General features: G+C 42.3%; 1 protein-coding gene and 1 pseudogene across 4 annotated transcripts; one reads left to right on the plus strand and one right to left on the minus strand.

Annotated features, from left to right (window-relative positions):
* Positions 1-4322: 4322 nt before the first annotated feature.
* Positions 4323-19824, minus strand: LOC135550041 (sialin-like). 4 transcript variants are annotated; one of them, XM_064980484.1, is made up of 13 exons: positions 19735-19824; positions 19443-19545; positions 17653-17833; positions 17003-17193; positions 16388-16602; positions 15644-15877; positions 15258-15432; positions 13104-13222; positions 7248-7409; positions 6678-6810; positions 6003-6150; positions 5671-5761; positions 4323-5278 (listed from the first exon to the last, which is right to left on the minus strand). In XM_064980484.1, the coding sequence occupies exons 4-13, from the start codon at positions 17103-17105 to the stop codon at positions 5111-5113; spliced, it is 1548 nt and encodes a 515-aa protein (XP_064836556.1). In that variant the 5' UTR covers positions 17106-17193; positions 17653-17833; positions 19443-19545; positions 19735-19824; the 3' UTR covers positions 4323-5110. The 4 variants fall into 4 exon arrangements, with proteins under 4 accessions (XP_064836556.1, XP_064836555.1, XP_064836554.1 ...); XM_064980483.1 differs by lacking the exon at positions 19443-19545 and having other exon boundaries at positions 17003-17190; positions 19733-19822; XM_064980482.1 differs by lacking the exon at positions 19443-19545 and having other exon boundaries at positions 19733-19822.
* On the plus strand, positions 18933-24413 carry LOC135550043 (palmitoyl-protein thioesterase 1-like; annotated as a pseudogene).
* Positions 24414-24492: the final 79 nt, after the last annotated feature.

Below are 24492 nucleotides of genomic sequence, written 5' to 3' on the forward strand. Positions count from 1 at the left end.
GAAAAAGGAGGGAGGCTTGCGTCCGTGTATTGATTATAGAGGTCTAAACGCCATCACAGTGGGGTATAGTTACCCTCTACCTCTCATCGCTACGGCAGTGGAATCATTCCACGAAGCGCAGTTCTTCACAAAACTGGATCTCAGGAGCGCATATAGTCTGGTGCGTATTCGGAAGGGAGACGAGTGGAAAACCGCATTTAGTACCACATCAGGCCACTATGAGTACCTCGTCATGCCATTAGGGCCGTGTGTAATTGGCCGACTCCAACCACGGTAAAGGAGGTGCAGCGGTTTTTGGGTTTTGCCAACTACTACCGGAGGTTTATCCGGGATTTTGGCCAGATAGCGGCTCCCATTACCTCACTGCTGAAGGGGGGCCCGGTGCGGTTGCAGTGGTCAGCAGAGGCGGACGGAGCATTCAACAAGTTGAAGGCGTTGTTCACTGATGCACCCGTGTTGGCACATCCGGACCCCTCTCTAGCATTCATAGTGGAGGTGGGTGCCGTGCTATCACAGTGCTCGGGTACGCCACCAAAACTCCGCCCCTGCGCTTTCTTCTCAAGGAAGCTCAGCCCAGCGGAGCGTAACTATGATGTGGGGGACCGGGAGTTGCTAGCGGTGGTTAGAGCTCTGAAGGTGTGGAAACACTGGCTTTAGGGGGCTAAGCACCCCTTTCTCATCTGGACTGACCACCAGAATCTGGAGTATATTTGGGCAGCTAGGAGACTTAACCCACGTCAGGCAAGGTGGGCCATATTCTTCACCCGGTTCCGGTTTACTTTGTCTTATAGACCGGGCTCCCAGAACGTAAAGGCTGACGCACTGTCCCGCCTTTACGACACGGAGGATAGGTCCACCGAACCTACTCCCATCCTTCCCGCCTCAAAGCTTGTAGCACCAGTGGTATTGGAGGTGGACTCGGGCGTTACGGGCATTACGGGCGGAACCTGCGCCGCCTCACTGTCACGAGTCTGACTGAGGGTGGTTTCCCTTCCCGGTCGGGTGGCGCTCGGCGGTCGTCGTCACCGGCCTACTAGCTGCCACTGATTGTCTTTCCTCCCCCTCCTTGTATGTTTATTGGTAGCACCTGTGTGTGATGATTGTGATGTTTGTCTTTATTAGACAGCCGGCCCGCCTGGTTGTTGTGCGGGATTATTCTTTGTAACCTTCGGCTCTGTATCAGAGGAACGTGTTAGTTCCTGATCGTGCATTTCTCAGTCGTCATTTTGTCATTCCCTGTGTTTTGGGGCCGTGATTATTGTTAGCACCCTGTGGTGCGTTAGTGCAATTAAAGAGCACATCATTGTACGCTCTGTCTCCTGCGTTTGACTCCACACCCACGACACCCGGAGCATTACAATAATATAATATTGCAGTTTAGGCACAGTTTAGAGTTTGGCCACTAGACGACAGCAGTGTTTGTGCAAAGTTTCAGATTGATCCAGTGAAACATTGCAATACTGGACAATATTTTGTATCAGGTCTGCCCAAATGTGCCGAATTGGTCAATTGATACATTTTAAAGTACATAACTATAGAGAACATACAACAATGATATGGTAATACAACATTTAAGTTTACACAATCCTAGGAAAGTCATACATGATGGATCATTAGCTTATACACTAACCTTCACACATCTAGATGGCCGGACGGGGTGGGTGTGGAGCCCACCCCGCCCCACTTAGTACTCTTGTCAAACAGAAAACCCAAACCCTCTGCCACAGATCCACAAGGTCTGCTATGAGAGGTGACTGTATAGTTCCCTTAAGGAAAAGCACATTTAGTCAATCTGCTTTCTCTGTGAGAGCTTCCCATGTCTGGAGCACACTTCCATCAGACACACAATTGAAACCACTTATCACACCTTTACAAAACACATGAATACATGGCTAAAGGCCAATCAAACTTGTAAAAACAATCCCTAGCTGTGTACTGCCACCTTCCATGTTATCTGTTGCCTGTTTCTTGTGAGGTATGGAAACACTTAGTTGATTTGATGGATTTTGTTGTGTTGCTTTTTGTGCTGTTGCTCTGTCTGCAAGCTGCTTGTTTGATGTTGCTCTGCACGTGCTCACTGCTAATTGTTTGTCTGTATTGTTATTGGAATTGTTTTTCATAACCTGCCCAGGGACTGCAATAAATAAATGTGTCGGCTGGCTAAAACCGACACTAACTGAGACGTTGATTAATGTACACTGTCCCTGCAAAGATAAAAATGAACTCAAACTCAAATGTAAAGCTATTTGATTTGAGTATAAAAGGCATACCAATGAATCCTGTATATACAGTTGAAGTCGGAAGTTTACATAAACAAGTTTTAATGACTCCAACTTAAGTGTTTCAACCACTCCACAACTTTCTTCTTAACAAACTATAGTTTTGGCAAGTCGATGAGGACATCTACTGTGTGCATGACACAAGTAATGTTTCCAACAATTGTTTACAGACAGATTGTTTCACTTATAATTCACTGTATCACAATTCCAGTGGGTCAGAAGTTTACATACACTAAGTTGACTGTGCCTTTAAACAGCATGGAAAATTCCAGAAAATTATATCATGGCTTTAGAAGCTACTGATAGGCTAATTTATATCATTTGAGTCAATTGGAGGTGTACCTGTGGATGTATTTCAAGGCCTACCTTCAAACACAGTGCCTCTTTGATTGACATCATGGGAAAATCAAAATAAATCTGTCAAGACTTCAGAAAACAATTGTAGACATCCACAAGTCAGGTTCATCCTTAGGAGCAATTTCCAAACGCCTGAAGGTACCACGTTCATCTGTACAAACAATAGTACGCAAGTATAAACACCATGGGACCAGGCAGCCGTCATACCGCTCAGACAGGAGACGCGTTCTGTCTCCTAGAGATGAACGTACTTTGGTGTGAAAAGTGCAAATCAATCCCAGAACAACAGCAAAGGACCTTGCGAAGATGTTGGAGGAAACAGGTACAAAAGCATCTATAGCCACAGTAAAACAAGTCCTATATCGACATAACCTAAAGGACGCTCAGCAAGGAAGAAGCCACTATATAAAAAGCCAGACTGCAGTTTGCAATTGCACATGGGGACAAAGATGGTACTTGTTGTCATGTTGTGGGGGTGCTTTGCTGCAGGAGGGACTGGTGCACTTCACAAAATAGATGGCATCATGAGTTAGGAAAATAGGTGGATATATTGAAGCAACATTTCAAGACATCAGTCAGGAAGTTAAAGCTTGGTCGCAAATGGGTCTTCCAAATGGACAATGACCCCAAACATACTTCCAAAGGTGTGGCAAAATGGCTTAAGGACAACAAAGTCAAGGTATTGGAGTGGCCATCACAAAGCCCTGACCTCAATCCTATAGAAAATTTGTGGGCAGAACTGAAAAAGCGTGTGCGAGCAAGGAGGCCTACAAACCTGACTCAGTTTCCCTGGATTCGTCAGGAGGAATGGGCCAAAATTCACCCAACTTATTGTGGGAAGCTTGTGGATGTAATGGTCGTCGTTGGAAAGAGGACCAAAACGCAGCACGGTAAGTGTTCGTCATATTTTTAATGGAACAACTGAACACTACACAAAATGAAACAGTCCCATGTGGCACTAACACGGAAAATAAACACCCACAACTCAAAAGTGAAACCAGGCTCCCTAAGTATGATTCTCAATCAGGGACAACGATTGACACCTGCCTATGATTGAGAACCATACCAAGCTGAACACAGCAATCCCACATCATAGAAAAACGAACATAGACAACCCACCCAACTCACGCCCTGACCATACTACAACAAAGACAATAAAATAATTAAGGTCAGAACATGACAGTGGAAGGTTACTTGAAACATTTGAACCAAGTTAAACAATTTAAAGGCAATGCTACCAAATACTAATTGAGTGTATGTCAACTTTAAAAAATAAATACAGCTGAAATAAATCATTCTCTCTACTATTATTCTGACATTTCACATTCTTAAAATAAAGTGGTGATCCTAACTGACCTAAGACAGGGAATTTTTACTTGGATTAAATGTCAGGAATTGTGAAAAACTGAGTTTAAATGCATTTGGCTAATGTGTATGTAAACCTCCGACTTCAACTGTAAATACAAACATGGTCAGAAACAGATGGTTGTAAACAATACTAAAGAAAGGCATTTGTAAAATAAAAAGGCCCTTTAAAAAAGTCCCTTATCCTCTCATGAATACCGCATTTGATAAAGGGTCCCATTCCCAACACAGTACTAAGAGAATGCACTGGCCCATCCTTTTTAAAACCACCTGATGGTGAGTTAACCTGAGGTCAGTTGATCCTACAGGGATCCCTGATCCTACAGGGATCATCAACTAGATTCAGCGTAGGGACATTTTTTTTTATTGAGCGGATGGTCAGGGGGCCGGAACATAATTTTAAATCATTTGTCGACTGCAAATTGACCGCAAGAAGCCCAAACAGACTTAAACATAATCATTTCCAACAAAGCTTACATTTGTATATGATCACTTGCCTCTCTATTATGTGCAGAAATACTTGGGAACAGAATTCCCAAATTAAAATTTTATTTAATTTTTATTTATTTATTTCACCTTTATTTAACCAGGTAGGCAAGTTGAGAACAAGTTCTCATTTACAATTGCGACCTGGCCAAGAGAAAGCAAAGCAGTTCGACACATACAACGACACAGAGTTACACATGGAGTAAAACAAACATACAGTCAATAATACAGTATAAACAAGTCTATATACGATGTGAGCAAATGAGGTGAGATAAGGGAGGTAAAGGCAAAAAAAGGCCATGGTGGCAAAGTAAATACAATATAGCAAGTAAAACACTGGAATGGTAGATTTGCAATGGAAGAATGTGCAAAGTAGAAATAAAAATAACGGGGTGCAAAGGAGCAAAATAAATAAATAAATAAAATACAGTAGGGAAAGAGGTAGTTGTTTGGGCTAAATTATAGACGCAGAGCTGATTTCCTGGTATTTTTATGACCAACAATGAAAATTTAAAAAATAAAGAATAATATTGTTTTATACATTTTTTGCTCAGAAAACATGGGGGGCAAAATAAAACCACCGTGGGCCATCAGTTGGGGAACCCTGCTTTAGGTCTTATCTGTCATGTAGGGATGGACCTGTCTCTCTTTGTTTCTGCCTGCTCCTGATCCACCTCTACCAGGGCCCATTTCTGGACCTCCCCGGACCCAAACAAGGTGAAGATGAAAGCTCCTACGGCGCTGATCCCGGCCGACAGACAGAACACACTCCTCCATCCTGCCAGGGATTGCTGTTCCAGGAGGGAGGGGGGGACATGGGTCATAGTCGTATGTATAACAGTCTTCAAGAGTGCAGTAACTTTTAGAAATTAGCCATTGAGAAGATCTCAATTGCATACTCCTCGCGTCAAGCAGCCCAATTCTGATGTTTCTTCCACTAATTGGTCTTTTGGCCAATCACATCAGCTCTTTTCACATCAGCTCTTTTCCAGAGCTGATCTGTTTGGTCAAAATACCAATATTTTTTTTAAACTATCAGAATTGTGCTGCCTGTGTCAATGCAGCCATGGTCTAATAATTTTTACAGTATTTAAGTAGATATATTACAAATATTAAATTATTTCTAAAAGTAGTACAGAATGAATGCATTTGATTATGAAGGAAATGTCACCAGAAAGCTTACATCTTTGGTGAGGTAACCCGTGATGATTGGAGCGACCACACCTGGGATAGTCCCGAAAGTGTTGGTGATTCCTAAAAGCACCCCCGCATACCTGAGGAAGAGAGAGAGAAAAATAGAGGTTCAAAAACATCCAAACATCCAAAAGCAGTGAAAAAGCAGTGAGTATGTGAGTGACTTCTTCAGTCTTCAGTGACGTAGAGTGTGATAGAATGAGCGGAAGAGAGACTAAGTTCAGTAAAGGTCCAACATTTGCCAGAAAAGACTGATGAGTAGGGAGAGAAGTGAAGAGAAAAAAGTGAAGTGACAACCTCTCAAATCGATTAAACACCCACCGTGGAGCAATGTCTATCTGATTGATGAAGACCCCGGCTGCACTGGTGCCTCCTGCAGTTGAAGAGAGGGTGAGGAAGGTCACTGCCAACACACCACTGCAGCCGGAGTAGCCCACAGCAACCAGGAACGCTGCAGGCAGCAGCAGACCTGGGGGAGGAGGGGTCAACAATATGCATCAATCACAGGAGGTTGATATCTACTGAAATGGGGAGAACAGGCTCATGGCAGTTAGTAGAACGAGCTCAAATACTACATGGTTTTCAGCTGTTTGATGCCGTTCCATTTGTTCGGTTCTGGCCATTACTATGAGCCGTTCTCCCCTCAGCAGCCTCCTGTGTGGTCAATATACATGGTCAATGTTTAAACGCTGAATTTAACAGAAACACATAGGTATGGCCATCCACACAATTAACATGTACACAGTTTACATGACACTCTAACTGCAAGTCGGTCTGGATAAGAGCGTCTTCTAAATAACTCGAATGTAATACTCTATTAGTTCATATTTTGTTACAAAACATATTACTACAGACTAAAATATCCGCTGCATGACATAGCATCCAAAGAATCCCGAAAGAACTGTTGCATGTTTAACCAGTCAATCAATCAAACATCTGGTAAAGTCCATAAGTAACCGAGACCAGTTCCTTTCAAAATAAAAGTCCCCTCCTTGCCTGTGATAGTGAAGATCTTGCGGACCGCTGTTACACTCAACAGCTCCTTCTCCAGGAGGCTGTCTGCGACTACACCTGATATCACTGAGAAGGCCCAGCCACCCAGATAGGGCAGAGCTGAGAGAAAGGCATTCTATATAGACAGTCAGAAAGAAATAGACAATATTAACCGACAACAAAAACAACAACAGAAAGGATTGCAACTGCATTGCAGGAATAAAATATCCCGATAACATGGCATCACTTTCACCAATGTTTTATTACAGCAATGCTACAGCAGAACGGTATAGGCCTAGGTTACAACCCAACACGATTCAAGTCTCGAGACTCCTGTTCTATCCCTGTACACCGTGATATCTTAGTCATTCTCTAGTCCTACCACCTGCCTACAGAGCCTAATACCACCAGGTGGCGCTCTTACCATATTTCTTATACCTATCTGGCCTTTACAGCACTCTGGAATTGAGCATCTCACACTCTCGCTCTCCTCTTAAGGCGTCATCCATAGAAATCATATGTCCATAGATATCAATGATGTATGACTTAATATATGATTTCTTTGGGTCTCACCTGTCGGAGGTCAAAGTGAAGCACCGTGTCCATGTAGGTGGGTAGTGATGTGAGCAGTATGCAGTTACCCCAGTTGGCACACATCTGAGACACTATGATGGCCCACAGGGGAACAGAGAGCATCATGGGCAACAAAGGCACTGACCAGCCATGGGCACCACCCTGGGTTAGGAGCCAGAGAGAGAGAGAGAGAGCAAGAGAGAGAGAGAGAGAGAGAGAAGAGAGAAAGATAGAGAGAGGGGTTATGCTAATTTGGGATAGAGCAGACCTAACTCACTCCATTAAATTAGTCAAAACAGGAACATTTTACATTTGGCTAGAAATTCAAAAGGTAATGATCTTAACAGTGAAAAATATCCTCCTGTGTGCTACCTACAGTATTATCCCCCCACTAGAATCCCCATACTTTAATGAAGACAGCTTCCCCATCCTGGAGGGGGAAATCTATCATTTCCAGGCCCAGGGACATGTACTAGTCTGTGGCAACATAAATGCCAGAACCGGACAAGAACCTGACACCCTCAGCACACAGGGGGACAAACACCTGCCTGGAGGTGACAGCATTCCCTCCCCCATATGCCCCCCTAGGTACAACTATGACAACATAACCAACAACAACTCCTGCAGCTCTGTCGCATGCTGGGTATGTACATAGTCAATGGTAGGCTTCGAGGGGACTCCTATGGTACACCTATAGCTCATCTCTTGGCAGTAGTACTGTAGACTACTTTATCACTGACCTCAACCCAGAGTCTCTCAGAGCGTTCACAGTCAGCCCACTGACACACCTATCGGATCACAGCAAAATTACAGTCTACTTGAACAGAGCAATAGTCAATCATGAGGCATCAAAGCCAAAGGAACTGAGTAATAATAAGAAATGCTATAGATGGAAGGAATGTAGCGTGAAAACCTACCAAAAATCAATTAGGCAACAACAAATTCAATCCCTTTTAGACAACTTCCTGGACAAAACGTTCCACTGTAATAGTGAAGGTGTAAACCTGGCAGTAGAAAATCTTAACAGTATATTTGGCCTCTCAGCTTCCCTATCAAATCTAAAAATGTCAAGCAGAAAACCAAAGAAAATTAACAACAATGACAAAAGGTTTGATGAAGAATGCAAAATCCTAAGAAAGAAATTGAGAAACCTGTTCAACCAAAATCATAAAGACCCAGAAAACCTGAGTCTACGCCTTCACTATGGGGAATCATTAAAACAATACAGAAATACACTACGGATAAAGAAGGAACAGCACATCAGAAATCAGCTCAATGTAATTAAAGAATCCATCCTTTTTGGCTCTATAACAAAGAACAAACAGTAAAAACATATACATGATCAAATACAAATATTAGAATCAACTATTAAAGACCAGAACACACTGGATTCTCCAATTACCTTGAATGAACTACAGGATAAAATAAAAACCCTCCAACCCAAAAAGCCTGTGGTGTTGATGGTATCCTCAATGAAATGATCAAATATACAGACAACAAAATCCAATTGGCTGTACTAAAACTCTTTAACATCATCCTTAGCTCTGGCATCTTCCCCAATATTTGGAACCAAGGACTTATCACCCCAATCCACAAAAGTGGAGACAAATTTGACCCCAATAACTACTGTGGGATATGCGTCAACAGCAACCTTGAGAAAATGCTCTGCTTTATCATTAACAGCAGACTCGTACATTTCCTCAGTGAAAACATTGTACTGAGCAAATGTCAAATTGGCTTTTTACCAAATTATCATATGACAGACCATGTATACACCCTCCACACCATAATTGACAAACAAATAAACCGAAACAAAGGCAAAGTCTTCTCATGCTTTGTTGATTTCAAAAAAGCCTTCGACTCAATTTGGCATTTCTGCTATACAAATTGATGGAAAGTGGTGTTGGGGGAAAAACATATGAGATTATAAAATCCATATAAACAAACAACAAGTGTGCGGTTCAAATAGGCAAAAATCACACACATTTCTTCCCACAGGGCCGTGGGGTGAGACAGGGATGCAGCTTAAGCCCCACCCTCTTCAACATACAGTGCCTTGCGAAAGTATTCGGCCCCCTTGAACTTTGCGACCTTTTGCCACATTTCAGGCTTCAAACACAAAGATATAAAACTGTATTTTTTTGTGAAGAATCAACAACAAGTGGGACACAATCATGAAGTGGAACGACATTTATTGGATATTTCAAACTTTTTTAACAAATCAAAAACTGAAAAATTGGGCGTGCAAAATTATTCAGCCCCCTTAAGTTAATACTTTGTAGCGCCACCTTTTGCTGCGATTACAGCTGTAAGTCGCTTGGGGTATGTCTCTATCAGTTTTGCACATCGAGAGACTGAAATGTTTTCCCATTCCTCCTTGCAAAACAGCTCAAGCTCAGTGAGGTTGGATGGAGAGCATTTGTGAACAGCAGTTTTCAGTTCTTTCCACAGATTCTCGATTGGATTCAGGTCTGGACTTTGACTTGGCCATTCTAACACCTGGATATGTTTATTTTTGAATCATTCCATTGTAGATTTTGCTTTATGTTTTGGATCATTGTCTTGTTGGAAGACAAATCTCCGTCCCAGTCTCAGGTATTTTGCAGACTCCATCAGGTTTTCTTCCAGAATGGTCCTGTATTTGGCTCCATCCATCTTCCCATCAATTTTAACCATCTTCCCTGTCCCTGCTGAAGAAAAGCAGGCCCAAACCATGATGCTGCCACCACCATGTTTGACAGTGGGGATGGTGTGTTCATGGTGATAAGCTGTGTTGCTTTTACGCCAAACATAATGTTTTGCATTGTTGCCAAAAAGTTCAATTTTGGTTTCATCTGACCAGAGCACCTTCTTCCACATGTTTGGTGTGTCTCCCAGGTGGCTTGTGGCAAACTTTAAACAACACTTTTTATGGATATCTTTAAGTAATGGCTTTCTTCTTGCCACTCTTCCATAAAGGCCAGATTTGTGCAATATACGACTGATTGTCCTATGGACAGAGTCTCCCACCTCAGCTGTAGATCTCTGCAGTTCATCCAGAGTGATCATGGGCCTCTTGGCTGCATCTCTGATCAGTCTTCTCCTTGTATGAGCTGAAAGTTTAGAGGGACGACCAGGTCTTGGTAGATTTGCAGTGGTCTGATACTCCTTCCATTTCAATATTATCGCTTGCACAGTGCTCCTTGGGATGTTTAAAGCATGGGAAATCTTTTTGTATCCAAATCCGGCTTTAAACTTCTGCACAACAGTATCTCGGACCTGCCTGGTGTGTTCCTTGTTCTTCATGATGCTCTCTGCGCTTTTAACGGACCTCTGAGACTATCACAGTGCAGGTGCATTTATACGGAGACTTGATTACACACAGGTGGATTGTATTTATCATCATTAGCCATTTAGGTCAACATTGGTTCATTCAGAGATCCTCACTGAACTTCTGGAGAGAGTTTGCTGCACTGAAAGTAAAGGGGCTGAATAATTTTGCACGCCCAATTTTTCAGTTTTTGATTTGTTAAAAAAGTTTGAAATATCCAATAAATGTCGTTCCACTTCATGATTGTGTCCCACTTGTTGTTGATTCTTCACAAAAAAATACAGTTTTATATCTTTATGTTTGAAGCCTGAAATGTGGCAAAAGGTCGCAAAGTTCAAGGGGGCCGAATACTTTCGCAAGGCACTGTATATATCAACGAATTGGCGAGGGCACTTGAACAGTCTGCAGCACTCGGCCTCACCCTACTAGAATCTGAAGTCAAATGTCTACTGTTTGCTGATGATCTAGTGCTTCTGTCACCAACCAAGGAGGGCCTACAGCAGCACCTAGATATTCTGCACAGATTCTGCCAGACCTGGGCCAAAATAATGGTGTTCCAAAAAAGGTCCAGGCACCAGGACCACAAATACAAATTCCATCTAGACACCATTGCCCTAGAGCGCACAAAAAACTATACATTCCTTGTCCTAAACATCAACGCCACAGGTAACTTCCACAAAGCTGTTAACAATCTGAGAGACAAGGTAAGAAGGGCATTCTATGCCATCAAAAGGAACATAAAATGTCTATACCAATTAGAAGCTGGCTAAAAATACTTTAATCAGTTATAGAACCCAATGCCCTTTAGGGTTGTGAGGTCTGAGGTCCGCTCACCAACCAAGAATTCACAAAATGGGACAAACACCAAATCGAGACTCTGCATGCAGAATTCTGCAAAAATATCTTCAGTGTACAACGTAAAGGCCGATACCCGCTAATGATCAAAAATAACCATTAAATTATACAACCACCTAAAAGGAAATGATTCCCAAAACTTCCATAACAAAGCCATCACCTACAGAGAGATGAACCTGGAGAAGAGTCCCCTAAGCAAGCTGGTTCTGAGGCTCTGTACACAAACAGACCCCACAGAGCCCCAGGACATCAACACAATTAGACTCAACCAAATCATGAGAAAACAAAAAGCTAATTACTTGACACATTTGAAAGAATTAACAAAAAAACAGAGCAAACTAGAATGCTATTTGGCCCAAACAGAGAATTCTCTCTTTCTCTCGGAGGACCTGAACCCTTGGACCATGCCTCAGGACCACCTGGCATGATGTCTCTTTGCTGTCCCCAGTCCATCTGGCTGTGCTGCTGTTCCAGTTTCAACTGTTCTGCCTGCGGCTATGGAACCCTGACCTGTTCACCAGAAGTGCTACCTCTCTAAAGACAGCAGGGGCGGTAGAGATACTCTTAATGATCGGCTATGAAAAGCCAACTGACATTTACTCCTGAGGTGCTGACTTGCTGCACCCTTGACAACTACTGTGATAATTATTATTTGACCATGAAAATTTGAACATCTTGGCCATGTTCTGTTCTGTTCTGGACTGGCCACCAGCCTGGTTCCTCTCTAGGTTTCTTCCTAGGTTTTGGCCTTTCTAGGGAGTTTTTCCTAGCCACCGTGCTTCTACACCTGGGGTTTTAGGCTGGGTTTCTGTACAGCACTTTGAGATATCAGCTGATGTAAGATGTTAAATACATTTGATTTGATACACAGTGGCAGAATACCTGACCACTGTGACTGACCCAAACTTTTTTGTTTGTTGAATTTTACCCCTTTTTTCTCCCCAATTTCATGGTATCCAATTGTTAGTAGCTACTATCTTGTCTCATCGCTACAACTCCTGTACGGGCTCGGGAGAGACGAAGGTTGAAAGCCATGCGTCCTCCGATACACAACACAACCAGCCGTACTGCTTCTTAACACATCCAACCCGGAAGCCAGCCGCACCAATGTGTCAGAGGAAACACCGTGCACTGCATGCCCGGCCTGCCACAGGAGTCGCTGGTGCACGATGAGACAACGATATCCCTACCGGCCAAGCCCTCCCTAACCCGGACGACGCTAGGCCAATTGTGCTTTGCCCCACGGACCTCCCGGTTGCGGCCGGTTACAACAGAGCCTGGGCGCGAACCCAGAGTCTCTGGTGACAAAGCTGGCACTGCAGTACAGCTCCCTTAACCACTGTGCCACCCGGGAGGCCCAACTGACCCAAACTTAAGGGAAACTTTGACTATGTACAGACTCAGTGAGCATAGCCTTGCTATTGAGAAAGGCCGCCGTAGGCGACATCTGTAATGTCTTTATTCTTTTGGAACTTCTGTGAGTGTAATGTTTACTGTTCATTTTTATAGTGTATTTCACTTTTGAATATTATCTACCTCACTTGCTTTGGCAATGTTAACATGTTTCCCATGCCATTAAAGGCCCTTGAATTAAATTGAAATGAGTTGAGAGGAAGTGGATTGACTGTGAACCGGTTTACAAAATGTATGACAAAGGGCCATAAAGGACACCACAGATAAACTGTTGTTACCCCTTTTCCTATGGAGTTGATGATGTAATCTTTTTCTCTTGTGTTGATTCGTGGATGAGTGCCAGGCTGGTCCGACACCAGAATGAACCAGAACACTGCCCAAATGCAACCAGCACCCCCTGGTGATGAGAGAAAGAGGGACAGAGAGAGAGAGACAGAGGGACGGAGTGAGAGAAAGACCTGATTCTGTTGACATCTTCACAAAGCAAAAGGTTGTGCAGGTACAGTGTTTGTGCTGAACAAGAGAGTGTGCAGAGAAGAATTGTGAATGATTAAAAAAAATTGGAAGGTATTATGTGTGTGAAAACGTCACAGGAGAACAAAACAAGAGCTGAAAATGTGGGTATGCAGAGACATGCAGATATGGTGTGTGTAGGGGGAATGTATATGTTTGAGGGGTGTAATGAATGTTTATGTTTGAGGTGTGTAATGAAGGTTTATGTTTGAGGTGTGTAATGAAGTTTTATGTTTGAGGTGTGTAATGAATGTTTATATTTGAGGTGTGTAATGAATGTTTATGTTTGAGGTGTGTAATGAATGCATTATGTTTGAGGTGTGTAATGAATGTTTATGTTTGAGGTGTGTAATGAATGTTTATGTTTGAGGGGTGTAATGAATGTTTATGTTTGAGGGTGTAATGAATGTTTATGTTTGAGGGGTGTAATGAATGCATTATGTTTGAGTGTAATGAATGCATTATAAGGGGTGTAATGAATAATTATGTTTGAGGGATGTAATGAATGTTTATGTTTGAGGTGTGTAATGAATGCTTATGTTTGAGGTGATGTAATGAATGTTTATGTGTTGATTATGTTTGGGGTGTAATGAATGTTTATATTTGAGGTGTGTAATGAATGTTTATGTTTGAGGTGTGTAATGAATGCATTATGTTTGAGGTGTGTAATGAATGCATCATGTTTGAGGGGTGTAATGAATGTATAGGTTTGAGGGGTGTAATGAATGTATTATGTTTGAGGGGTGTAATGAATGTATAGGTTTGAGGGGTGTAATGAATGTTTATGTTTGAGGTGTGTAATGAATGTTTATATTTGAGGTGTGTAATGAATGTTTATGTTTGAGGTGTGTAATGAATGTTTATGTTTGAGGGGGTGTGTAATGAATGAATTATGTTTGAGGTGTGTAATGAATGTATTATGTTTATGTTTGAATGTATAGGTTTGATGTAATGAATGTATGTTTGAGTGTTTTATGTTTGAGGGTGTAATGAATGTATTATGTTTGAGGGGTGTAATGAATGTATAGGTTTGAGGGGTGTAATGAATGCATTATGTTTGAGGTGTATAATGAATGCATTATGTTTGAGGTGTGTAATGAATGTTTATATTTGAGGTGTGTAATGAATGTTTATGTTTGCGGTGTGTAATGAATGCATTATGTTTGAGGTGTGTAATGAATGTATTATGTTTGAGGGGTGTAATGAATGTTTATGTTTGAGGTGTGTAATGAATGTTTATGTTTGAGGGGTGTAATGAATGTTTATGTTTGAGGGGTGTAATGAATGTTTATGTTTGAGGGGTGTAATGAATGCATTATGTTTGAGGGGTGTAATGAATGCATTATGTTTGAGGGGTGTAATGAATAATTATGTTTGAGGGATGTAATGAATGTTTATGTTTGAGGTGTGTAATGAATGCTTATGTTTGAGGGATGTAATGAATGTTTATGTTTGAGGGGTGTAATGAATGTATAGGTTTGAGGGGTGTAATGAATGTATTATGTTTGAGGGGTGTAATGAATGTATTATGTTTGAGGGGTGTAATGAATGTATGTTTAGGTGTTTGATGTTTATGGGTGTAATGAATGTTTATGTTTGAGGGGTGTAATGAATGTATTATGTTTGAGGGGTGTAATGAATGTATTATGTTTGAGGGATGTAATGAATGTTTATGTTTGAGGTGTGTAATGAATGCATAGGTTTGAGGGTGTAATGAATGTATTATGTTTGAGGGGTGTAATGAATGTATTATGTTTGAGGGGTGTAATGAATGTATTATGTTTGAGGGATGTAATGAATGTATAGGTTTGAGGGGTGTAATGAATGTATTATGTTTGAGGGGTGTAATGAATGTATTATGTTTGAGGGGTGTAATGAATGTATAGGTTTGAGGGGTGTAATTGCTATCCAACTCTCACCAAACATGTAGAAGACAGCTGGCCAGCCCAGACTGTGACAGATGAAGCCAGTGAGGGGCAGGGCTACAAAGGCCCCAAAGTTGGCCCCTGACCCCGAAAGGGTCATGAGCCGAGACCTCTCTAGAGGGGGAGCCCAGCGAGCCCACATGGCCATCATGGCCGGGAACGTCACCCCCTGAGGACATACAAACACAGAGCGATACACACTGATTTAAATGAACCATTCTTATGACACTGAAATTAACAATATACCTTGGTGTTTTACGGAAAATAATGACCATATGGCTATATGTATACGATAAATACGGTTGTTTATACAATCAAATACTAATCCAGTTCATTTCTGACGACAGAATGAGATTGACCCCTACTCTGAAGCCTCTTACCTCCCCAAAGCCTTCCAGTGCCCGTAAGCCAAACAGCCAGTAGGGTCCTAGCTGCGCTGCCAGGGGGGTGAGGAGGGTGAGGGCTGCGGTGCCCAGCACCCCTCCCCCCAGGAAGATACTCCCCCCAAAGTGTCCGGCCAGGTAACCCCCGGGGATCTGCGTCACCAGGTAGCCAAAGAAGAACGCCCCCAGCAGCAGGCCCTGAGTCAGAGAATCCCACAAATACAGAGGTATCTGAGAGAGAGAGAGAGAGAGAGAGAGAGAGAGAGAGAGACGTAAATGAGCATTAGTGTTACGTATGAGTTTGTGAGTGTCTTGTGCAGTATGTCCAGTATGCATGGATCATGTTTGTGTGAAGCCTATTTATGTACTGTAATATATGTGCTATAATTAAGCAATAAGGCCTGAGGGGGGGTGTGGTATATGGCCAATATACTACGGCTATGGGCTGTTCTTATGCGCAACACAACAAGGAGTGCCTGGACACAGCCTTTAGCTGTGGTATATTGGCCATACATCACAAACCTCCGAGGTGCCTTATTGCTATTATAAACTGGTTACCAACGTAACCAGATATGTCAATAAATGTTTTGCCATACCATTGGCATACGGTCTGATATACCACGGCTGTCAGCCAATCAACATTCAGGTCTTGAACCACCCAGTTTATAATATATGATATAATATGCATGTAGAGTATACTACTATAGGTCTAGTTGATACTTTGGAAGAGCTGGTACTTACCCCATCTGGTTGGTCTGGGGTTTGGCTGCCATTGCTGTGGGAGGAAACTGGGCACTCATGGCCACCTGAGCTGTTGAGAGATGGTTGGCTTTTAGTCCCATTGACCATGGCGACCATGGCAACACTTAGATTGACACGGAGACCGTAGACGACGGAGAATCCAAAGAACATCATGATGGCCAGATTGCAGCGTGCAGAGCAACATTGTGAAGGTACTGTAAGACACGACGACAACATGTGCCCAATCACACCTCACAGTCTGAAAACACTTAAAGATGACTGAAGATGACACTTGAAGATGACTATTTAGACAGTGCTAGTAGTAAATCTACTCTAGCTAACAAGGAGTACATGACACTTAAATTACATATTTCACTAGCACACTGTTAGTTATGATGTAATAAGCAAAATCGTAGGGGCGAATCCGAACTTCCACGTAGGTCAAATGTTCACTTAGTCCCCCACTGACATCAATGCCCCATACTGACAAAACACTTGATATGACTTCATTCAACTATCAGAAGGTTATCATTACATAATGAAGTAACATAAGGAAGCACAACTAGCACATTCATGCTGACTACGCAAAAGAGCAACCAAAACAAGTTAAGACACCTGAATCATCAACATCCACCACTTCTTTTTTAAGTAGGGGTGTAGTATCTCCACTCTCGTCCAGTGGGGAGGAGTCGATGGAGTATCCATTTTGCAAAGCCATTGCAACCACCAGTCAGGTGACGGCCAGATAGGGGAATGAAGTGAGGGTGATCGGAGGTCACCTAACCATAGTGTCCTAAGAAAATCTGCTAGATAGAGAAACGGCAAGAGTCAGCATGAGCAATTGCTAGACATTCAGCCTCATGCACGTGCGCACACACACACACACATACACACAGACGGGTTAAGACTACAGATACAGGCTGGACAAGCATTTCGCTACACCCGCAATAACATCTGTTAAATATGTGTATGTGAGCAATCAAATTTGATTTGGATATGAGAAAGACCATGACTAGGCAGGTCAATGGTCCTCACGGTGTTCAATGTGATTGGCCGAGCATGCCAAGACAAAAATATTTAGTTCCTTAGCTACAATAGCCAGACGACAACAACTTACTGACTTTAAAGAAATCCGTAGGAGATTGTGCAACAATGACAAAACATCTGACAAGTCAAAGAGATCCGACATAGACATGTATATAACATTATGCTTTGCTCTTTATATCGAGGAATGTTTAGATAGAGAAAAAGGTTTGAACAATTACCACAACTTGGATTGGATGGACCAGATAGTTATTCACTTGCGGTTTTTGAGGTTCTAGACCTAGATCGTCGGACTGGAGAGCATCATATATACATTATTCTTCTTCAGATGATGATGATGGGGATGATGATGCTCCAAATAGTTTTACGCTAGCTGGTGGTGTGGATTATCCCACGTTGACCCTGCAGAAAAAAACAAGACGGGGAAACAAATACCAGACTGTGAGTAATGGCCTACGTAAAAGTCAGTCACAGACGCATGATTTCAATGATTTTTCATAGCTACTTCTTTTAGTGCTAGACAAGTAGTACGCAATACATCTGATCTCAGATGATAGGTCTTTCCACTAAATGAAATAAAGTAGTAGACTTGGCCTCTCCTCCACTCTAACTGTGACTTGTGCAGACTGAGCAAAAGCAGATGTGAACCTAGTATATGTGCAGACAAACAAAACCTTCCCAGGTTACCACTGAGGAACAGAGAATGTATGTTAAGCAGGTCAGCTGATGAGGGGGGGGGGGGGGTGGAATAGAATGAGGTAATGTAATACCTCTTGACATGGTGTAGGTGAAATTGAAGGTGAATAAAGTTTTTTATTCAGGTTTGAGTGATTAACACAATGCTTAGCATATTTATGGTTTCCCTTTCCTGTAATATTCAGAAAACTAGAATGTCTTCAAAGAGGCAATTCATCATGATGATTACCAATGTTCTATTTGTGACACATTTGTTCATAAATTGATGGTCACTAGATTTGTGACTGAATGTTATGGAGTCTTCTCATATCGTTTGATAGTGATTGACACGAGCTCCTGAAGGTACAAGGACTGAGGACACATTGATTCTTATTGTATTGATGACATTATGCACACTACTGTATGATTCTGTAGCAGCTGGCAAAGTCACTGTCTTTTGTTTTGACGTCGTACAAGCCTCTCGGGATGATGTTTAGAGAACATTTGGTACTGTCGGATTAGAATATAAAGGGCCTGTCTCCAAGAGGCATGTTAGACAATTTCTCTGCTTCTGTGCCGGAGGTTTCTCCATGTTGCAATTTGTAACTAAACCAAATTTATTTTGTGATCAACGACTGCTCTACTTTTTAATTCACCATGAAATTCCCATTACACATGGATAGACTCAAAAATCAATGTGCAAAATCTATATGCGTGTTTACGATTCGGAGAAACCGGTAGTCACATGACCAAAAACGTATTTTTCTTCGGTGACGCGATTATGAATTTGCACCAATGACTGTATATATGAATTTGCACTTAAGTCTACAGCACAAGATTACACGCAGCTAGTTTACACATTGCGCAACAAGCTGCTCCGTATGAGTTGGAAATCGGTGGTTATTTCCCAAGTTCCTTCCTGGTTGCAATGTGACAAGTTATTGCGCTCAGTGGTGGTGATTCTTGAACAGTGAGTAGCAGTTTATTGTGTAGTTTTCATTTTTATCTGTGAAACACGACCAGCCAGAAATGTAGATAAGGCCAACTGTCAAGTTATGCTGGTGTCTAATGTAAGCAAAGTGACCTAGCCAGCTGGTTTGTTATGAAAGTAAGGTAGCTAGTTTAAAAAAGATATAACTTGGCAAATTCTTATTTACAATGACGGCCTAGGAACAGTGGGTTAACTGCCTTGTTCAGGGGCAGAACAACAGAGTTTACCTTGTCAGGGATTCGATCTAGCAACCTTTCGGTTATTGGCCCAACGCTCTAACCACTAGGCTACCTGCAGCCCCATAGTTACACATGATATGCAAAGATGTCATAGACTCAGTCAGACCTTTTGGGAAAATGGGTAGTTGTTGTTCATTCTGGCGTTGTTTTGTTCTTGTGAAGCTCACACAGTTCTTGTGAAGCTCACACAGCCATAACATGGAAAACCCCTACCAAACAAGAATCGCAGCGTTAAAGGCATAATCTGTCAGTCCTTGCATTCATTGCTACCTCTATGCATCTGAGAGAAGATACATTTCCCCAGCCCTATCACCCAGTTTAAAAAACAAAGTGGCAGGGCCAGGCTGTTCAAATAACATATTTGAACACATGTCCAGCAAATAACATCACACTCACACTGTTTTATCGTTCGTTCACTAACTTCCTGGTCCTCTTCGTTACATTGATTTCAAGGTTCAAGATGACCACACTTCTTAGCTTGCTCCTCGGGGCTGGTCCATTACTGTTACTTGCCCTAAACCCAGTACATGGATCCGACAATGCCACCCTCCCATTGGTTCTGTGGCACGGAATGGGTAAGCACTTGAGATGCATAATGCAACAACATCATGTTTCACATACAGCAGTGGGGTTTCTAAGATTGGCAGAGTAGCAAAACAAGGAACTGATGGCCACTTCCTATATTTGCATGTGACCCTTAGATAAGTCATGATATGGCAGTTAGTGTATATGAATATTTTTTTTACACCCAAAACTCTATATGAATCTATTTTTCACATTCAGTTTTTTCATCAGAAATGATTGCTTTTGAGTTGTCAGATTTTTGGATTCATAATTTATTTAATTTTATTTTTTTGCAAAATGCTTTATATGTGTTGTTTAGCTGGAATGGACTGTTCGTATCCTGTAATTTGACTGATATGTGGTTGTCTCACCTAGCTATTTTAAGATGAATGCACTTACTGTAAGTGGCTCTGGATAAGAGCATCTGCTAAATGACTCAAATGTCAAATGTAAATGTTTTACATACAGGCTCATATTACTATATTGAATAACACCTAAATATATTTTTTAAACATGTCACAAATGTATCAGTTCTTTATCAATTTGTTTTGAGTTATTTGTTACATTTTACTGTGTAAATCCTAGTACTACTTATTTTTCTGAGAGCGAGGTGGATATGTAACATTTAGCCTAAAACACAATTTGTCTGTCATTGAACAACACAGTGCAATGATTAGATAGTGAAAAAACACACCAATCTCTTTCATAATTTCTTGAAACAACAAAACCAAACTTATCAACATTTCTGAAAATAGCATTTTGGAATGAAGCTCTTCATATAGAGAATCTGGGTTCTTGTTTTGGTGTGTACATAGGAGACAGCTGTTGCAACCCTCTCAGCATGGGCTCCATAAAGAAGATGGTCGAGGAAACCATCCCTGGAATTGACGTCCTGTCACTAATGATTGGCAAGACTGTCATTCAGGTACTTTCCAATCTGTGGTGGACAGGTGACCGGTGTGAATGCTTTGCCTTTGCTCCAGCCAAGCCTGATTCTACTAATGAAAGCTTTGATTGAATTTCATAAGTAGAATTGGGTGTATTACTGCAAGTAGCTTAGTGGTTAAGAGTGTTGGGCCAGTAATTGAAAGGTTTCTGGTTTGAATCCCCGAGCCATCAAGGTGGAAGAATCTGCCGTTCTGCAGATTTGATGTCAATTAATGCACCCCCCCATCTCTGATTCAGAGATTAAATCCAGAAGACACATTTCAGTTGAATGCATTCAATTGTGCAACTGACTAGGTATCCCCTTTCCCTACTGTGTGGCTGGAGCAAAAGCCTGCATCCATGCCAGCCCTTGCAGGCTAAAATCACTCACCCGTGACCTATTTTTTTGAGATGTGGTGTTTCTGTTTGTCAACACTCTTACTGTCCCAACATGAACATCCTCATATCTACCCCTCAGGACACAGAGAATGGTTTCTTCATGGATGTCAATGAGCAGGTGTCCATGGTGTGCAGCCAGCTGGCCCAGGATCCCAAACTGAAGGATGGCTACAATGCTATGGGCTTCTCCCAGGGAGGACAGTTCCTGTAAGTAGTGTCTCTGAGTCCGTACTCACAAAGCCTCTCAGAATGCTTTTTGAACGTTTATTTTTTATTTTTTACATGAATTAGAGCTGCTGTATGTGCCAATTCCAGCCCAACACTTGCACACTTATTCAACCAATGTAGTTCAATCAGGTGTCTTAGAGCTGAGTTGGAACAAAAGCCTGCAGAGTTGCCCATCCCTGGTAAAAGTACTTTATACATGAGACAAGAAGCTGTAATTCTCAGTTCTCCCCCCCCAGGAGGGCAGTGGCGCAGCGCTGTCCATCTCCTCCAATGAAGACCCTGATCTCTGTTGGGGGACAACAACAAGGTAACGGCTCCATGGCAACAGTGACATAATCCCTTGCCTTGTCTCTTTTCATTGTCTTTCATTCACTTCCTGACAGTTTTGAAATGATCCCATTCTCCACATTCACAGGGGTGTATGGTCTCCCTAAATGCCCTGGAGAGAGCTCCCATATCTGTGACTGGATTCGCAAGAAACTCAACTCAGGAGCCTATACCGATATTGTGCAAAAACAGTGAGTGTAGAATTTATTTACAACTCAAAAACAGTGAGTGTAGACTATATTTCAACTCATTCAGAGTGCAATTCTTATGTTTGAGACGAATCAGCAATATCCAGATCAACAGTATGTTATGACATAGTTACTGTACGTTTTGAGACGAGGTACAAAGAGAAAAGGCTTTGCGTATTGTGTGGTTGTTATCCAGTGAGTCATTTGGAATCCTTGTCTTTATCAGCTTGGTGCAGGCACAGTACTGGCACGACCCACTGAACGACGACCTGTACAAAAAACACAGCCTCTTCCTGGCTGATATCAATCAGGAGCGGGTTAGTATGGCTCTAGTATGGTATTAGTATATATTTTCAGAATCAGACGTTGTTATTTGATGGCTCCATACAGGGCTGTTTATATTCAATATTCTCCTGAGAACTCTCCATCGCTGTATTCCAATTCCATTCAATTCATCTGCGGCCTTTTTCACCTCACAGGTGGTGAACGAGACTTACAAGAAGAACCTCCAGCTGCTGGACAAGTTTGTGATGGTCAAGTTCTTGCAGGACAGTGTTGTGGATCCAGCTGACACTGAGGTAAATACTGGACACATTGTGACAACCTCTCTTGCTGTACTGTCCTCCTCCTACACTGTAATTACTGATGCTAATAGGCAATATGTATTTTGTATGCAATCTATTTGTTATAGTGGTTTGGTTTTCTGAAAACGGGTCAGGCAAAAGAGACCGAGACGCTTCAGGAGTGTTCTCTATAAAGAGGTAAAACCCCCATCATGTTGTCATCTTCAAACACAGACATGTACACTATACAGTATATACAAAAGTATGTGGACAGCCCTTCAAATTAATGGATTCGGCTATTTCAGTCACAACCCTTGCTGACAGAAAAAAAATCAAGCACACCGCCATGCAATCTCCATAGACAAACACTGGCAGTAGAATGGCCTTCCTAAAGAGCTCAGTTACTTTCAACGTGGCACTGTCATAGGATGTCACCTTTCTACCAAGTCAGGGCGTCAAATTTCTGCCCTGCTAGAGCTGCCCCGGTCAACTGTAAGTGCTGTTATTGTGAAGTGGAAACGTCTAGGAGCAACCACAGTTCAGCCGCGAAGTGGTAGGCCACACAAGTTTACAGAACAGGACCACCAAGTGCTGAAGCACGTACCGTGTAACAATCGTCTGTCCTCGGTTGCAATACTCGCTACAGAATTCCAAACTGCCCCTGGAAGCAACATCAGCACAATAACTGTTTGTCGAGAGCTTCATGAAATGGGTTTCCATGGCTGAGCAGCCTCACACAAGCATAAGATCACCATGCGCAATGCCAAGTGTTGGCTGGAGTGGTGTAAAGCGCGCCGCCATTGAACTCTAGAGCAGGGGAAACGCATTCGCTGGAGTGATGAATCACGCTTCACCATCTGGCACTCCGATGGACAAATCTGGGTTTGGCAGATGCCAGAAGAAAACTACCTGCCCCAATGCATAGTGCCAACTGTAAAGTTTGGTGGAGGAGGAATATTGGTCTGGGGCCGTTTTTCATAGTTCGGGCTAGGCCCCTTAGTTCCAGTGAATGGAAATCGTAATGCTACAGCATGCAATGACATTCTAGACGATTCTGTGCTTCCAACTTTGTGGCAACAGTTTGGGGAAGAACCTCTCCTGTTTCTGCATGACAATGCCCCCATGCAGAAAGCGAGGTCCATACAGAAATGGTTTGAGATTGGTGTGGAAGAACTTGACTGGCCTGCACAGAGCCCTGACCTCAACCCCATCGAACACCTTTGGGATGAATTGGAACACCGACTGCCGGCCTGGCCTAATCGCCCAACCTCACTAATGCTCGTGACCGAATGAAGTCCCCTTCAGCAATGTTCCAACATCTAGCAGAAAGCCTTCCCAGAAGTGGGGACCAACTCCATATTAATGCCCATAACTTTGGAATGAGATGTATGACAAGCAAGTGTCCACATACTTTGTCATGTAGATTATTTTCATGTATTCGACTCACTGTAATGTGATATTGATACGTGGAATTTATTTTCAGGATCGTCTGGGACTGGCAGAGATGGATGCAGCTGGAAAGCTGGATTTCCTGGGTACAGAAGGAGATCACCTCCAGTTCACCAGGGAGTGGTTCAATGCCAAACTCGTGCCTTACCTGCGCTAAATACACCTAGCTACCTATGCTCTCGACACTCAAGTTGGCATTGGCACAACTATTGCACTGATCATTCCTATCATATCAATACCATCCTGCTGATGAATCTAATGCACAATTTATGATTTTTAAACCCCGATTTTACCCACTTAATGTACTACCACAGAAAATTAAAGTTAGACCACCATGCATCTATGGGAACCAATTAAGACTAACTGGGTTTACATTTGATCATTTTTTGTTTAGCGCTATTTTGGAATAAAAATGTACATTATAAAACTTAACGGGTAGTGCGTGTAATGGTAAATAACAAACTAATGATGTTAGATAATCACTGGTTCTGGACTGGGCTAATTTTCATTA

The sequence above is a fragment of the Oncorhynchus masou genome, chromosome 12 (assembly GCF_036934945.1).
Source record: "Oncorhynchus masou masou isolate Uvic2021 chromosome 12, UVic_Omas_1.1, whole genome shotgun sequence".
NCBI classification, from domain to species: Eukaryota; Metazoa; Chordata; class Actinopteri; order Salmoniformes; family Salmonidae; genus Oncorhynchus; species Oncorhynchus masou.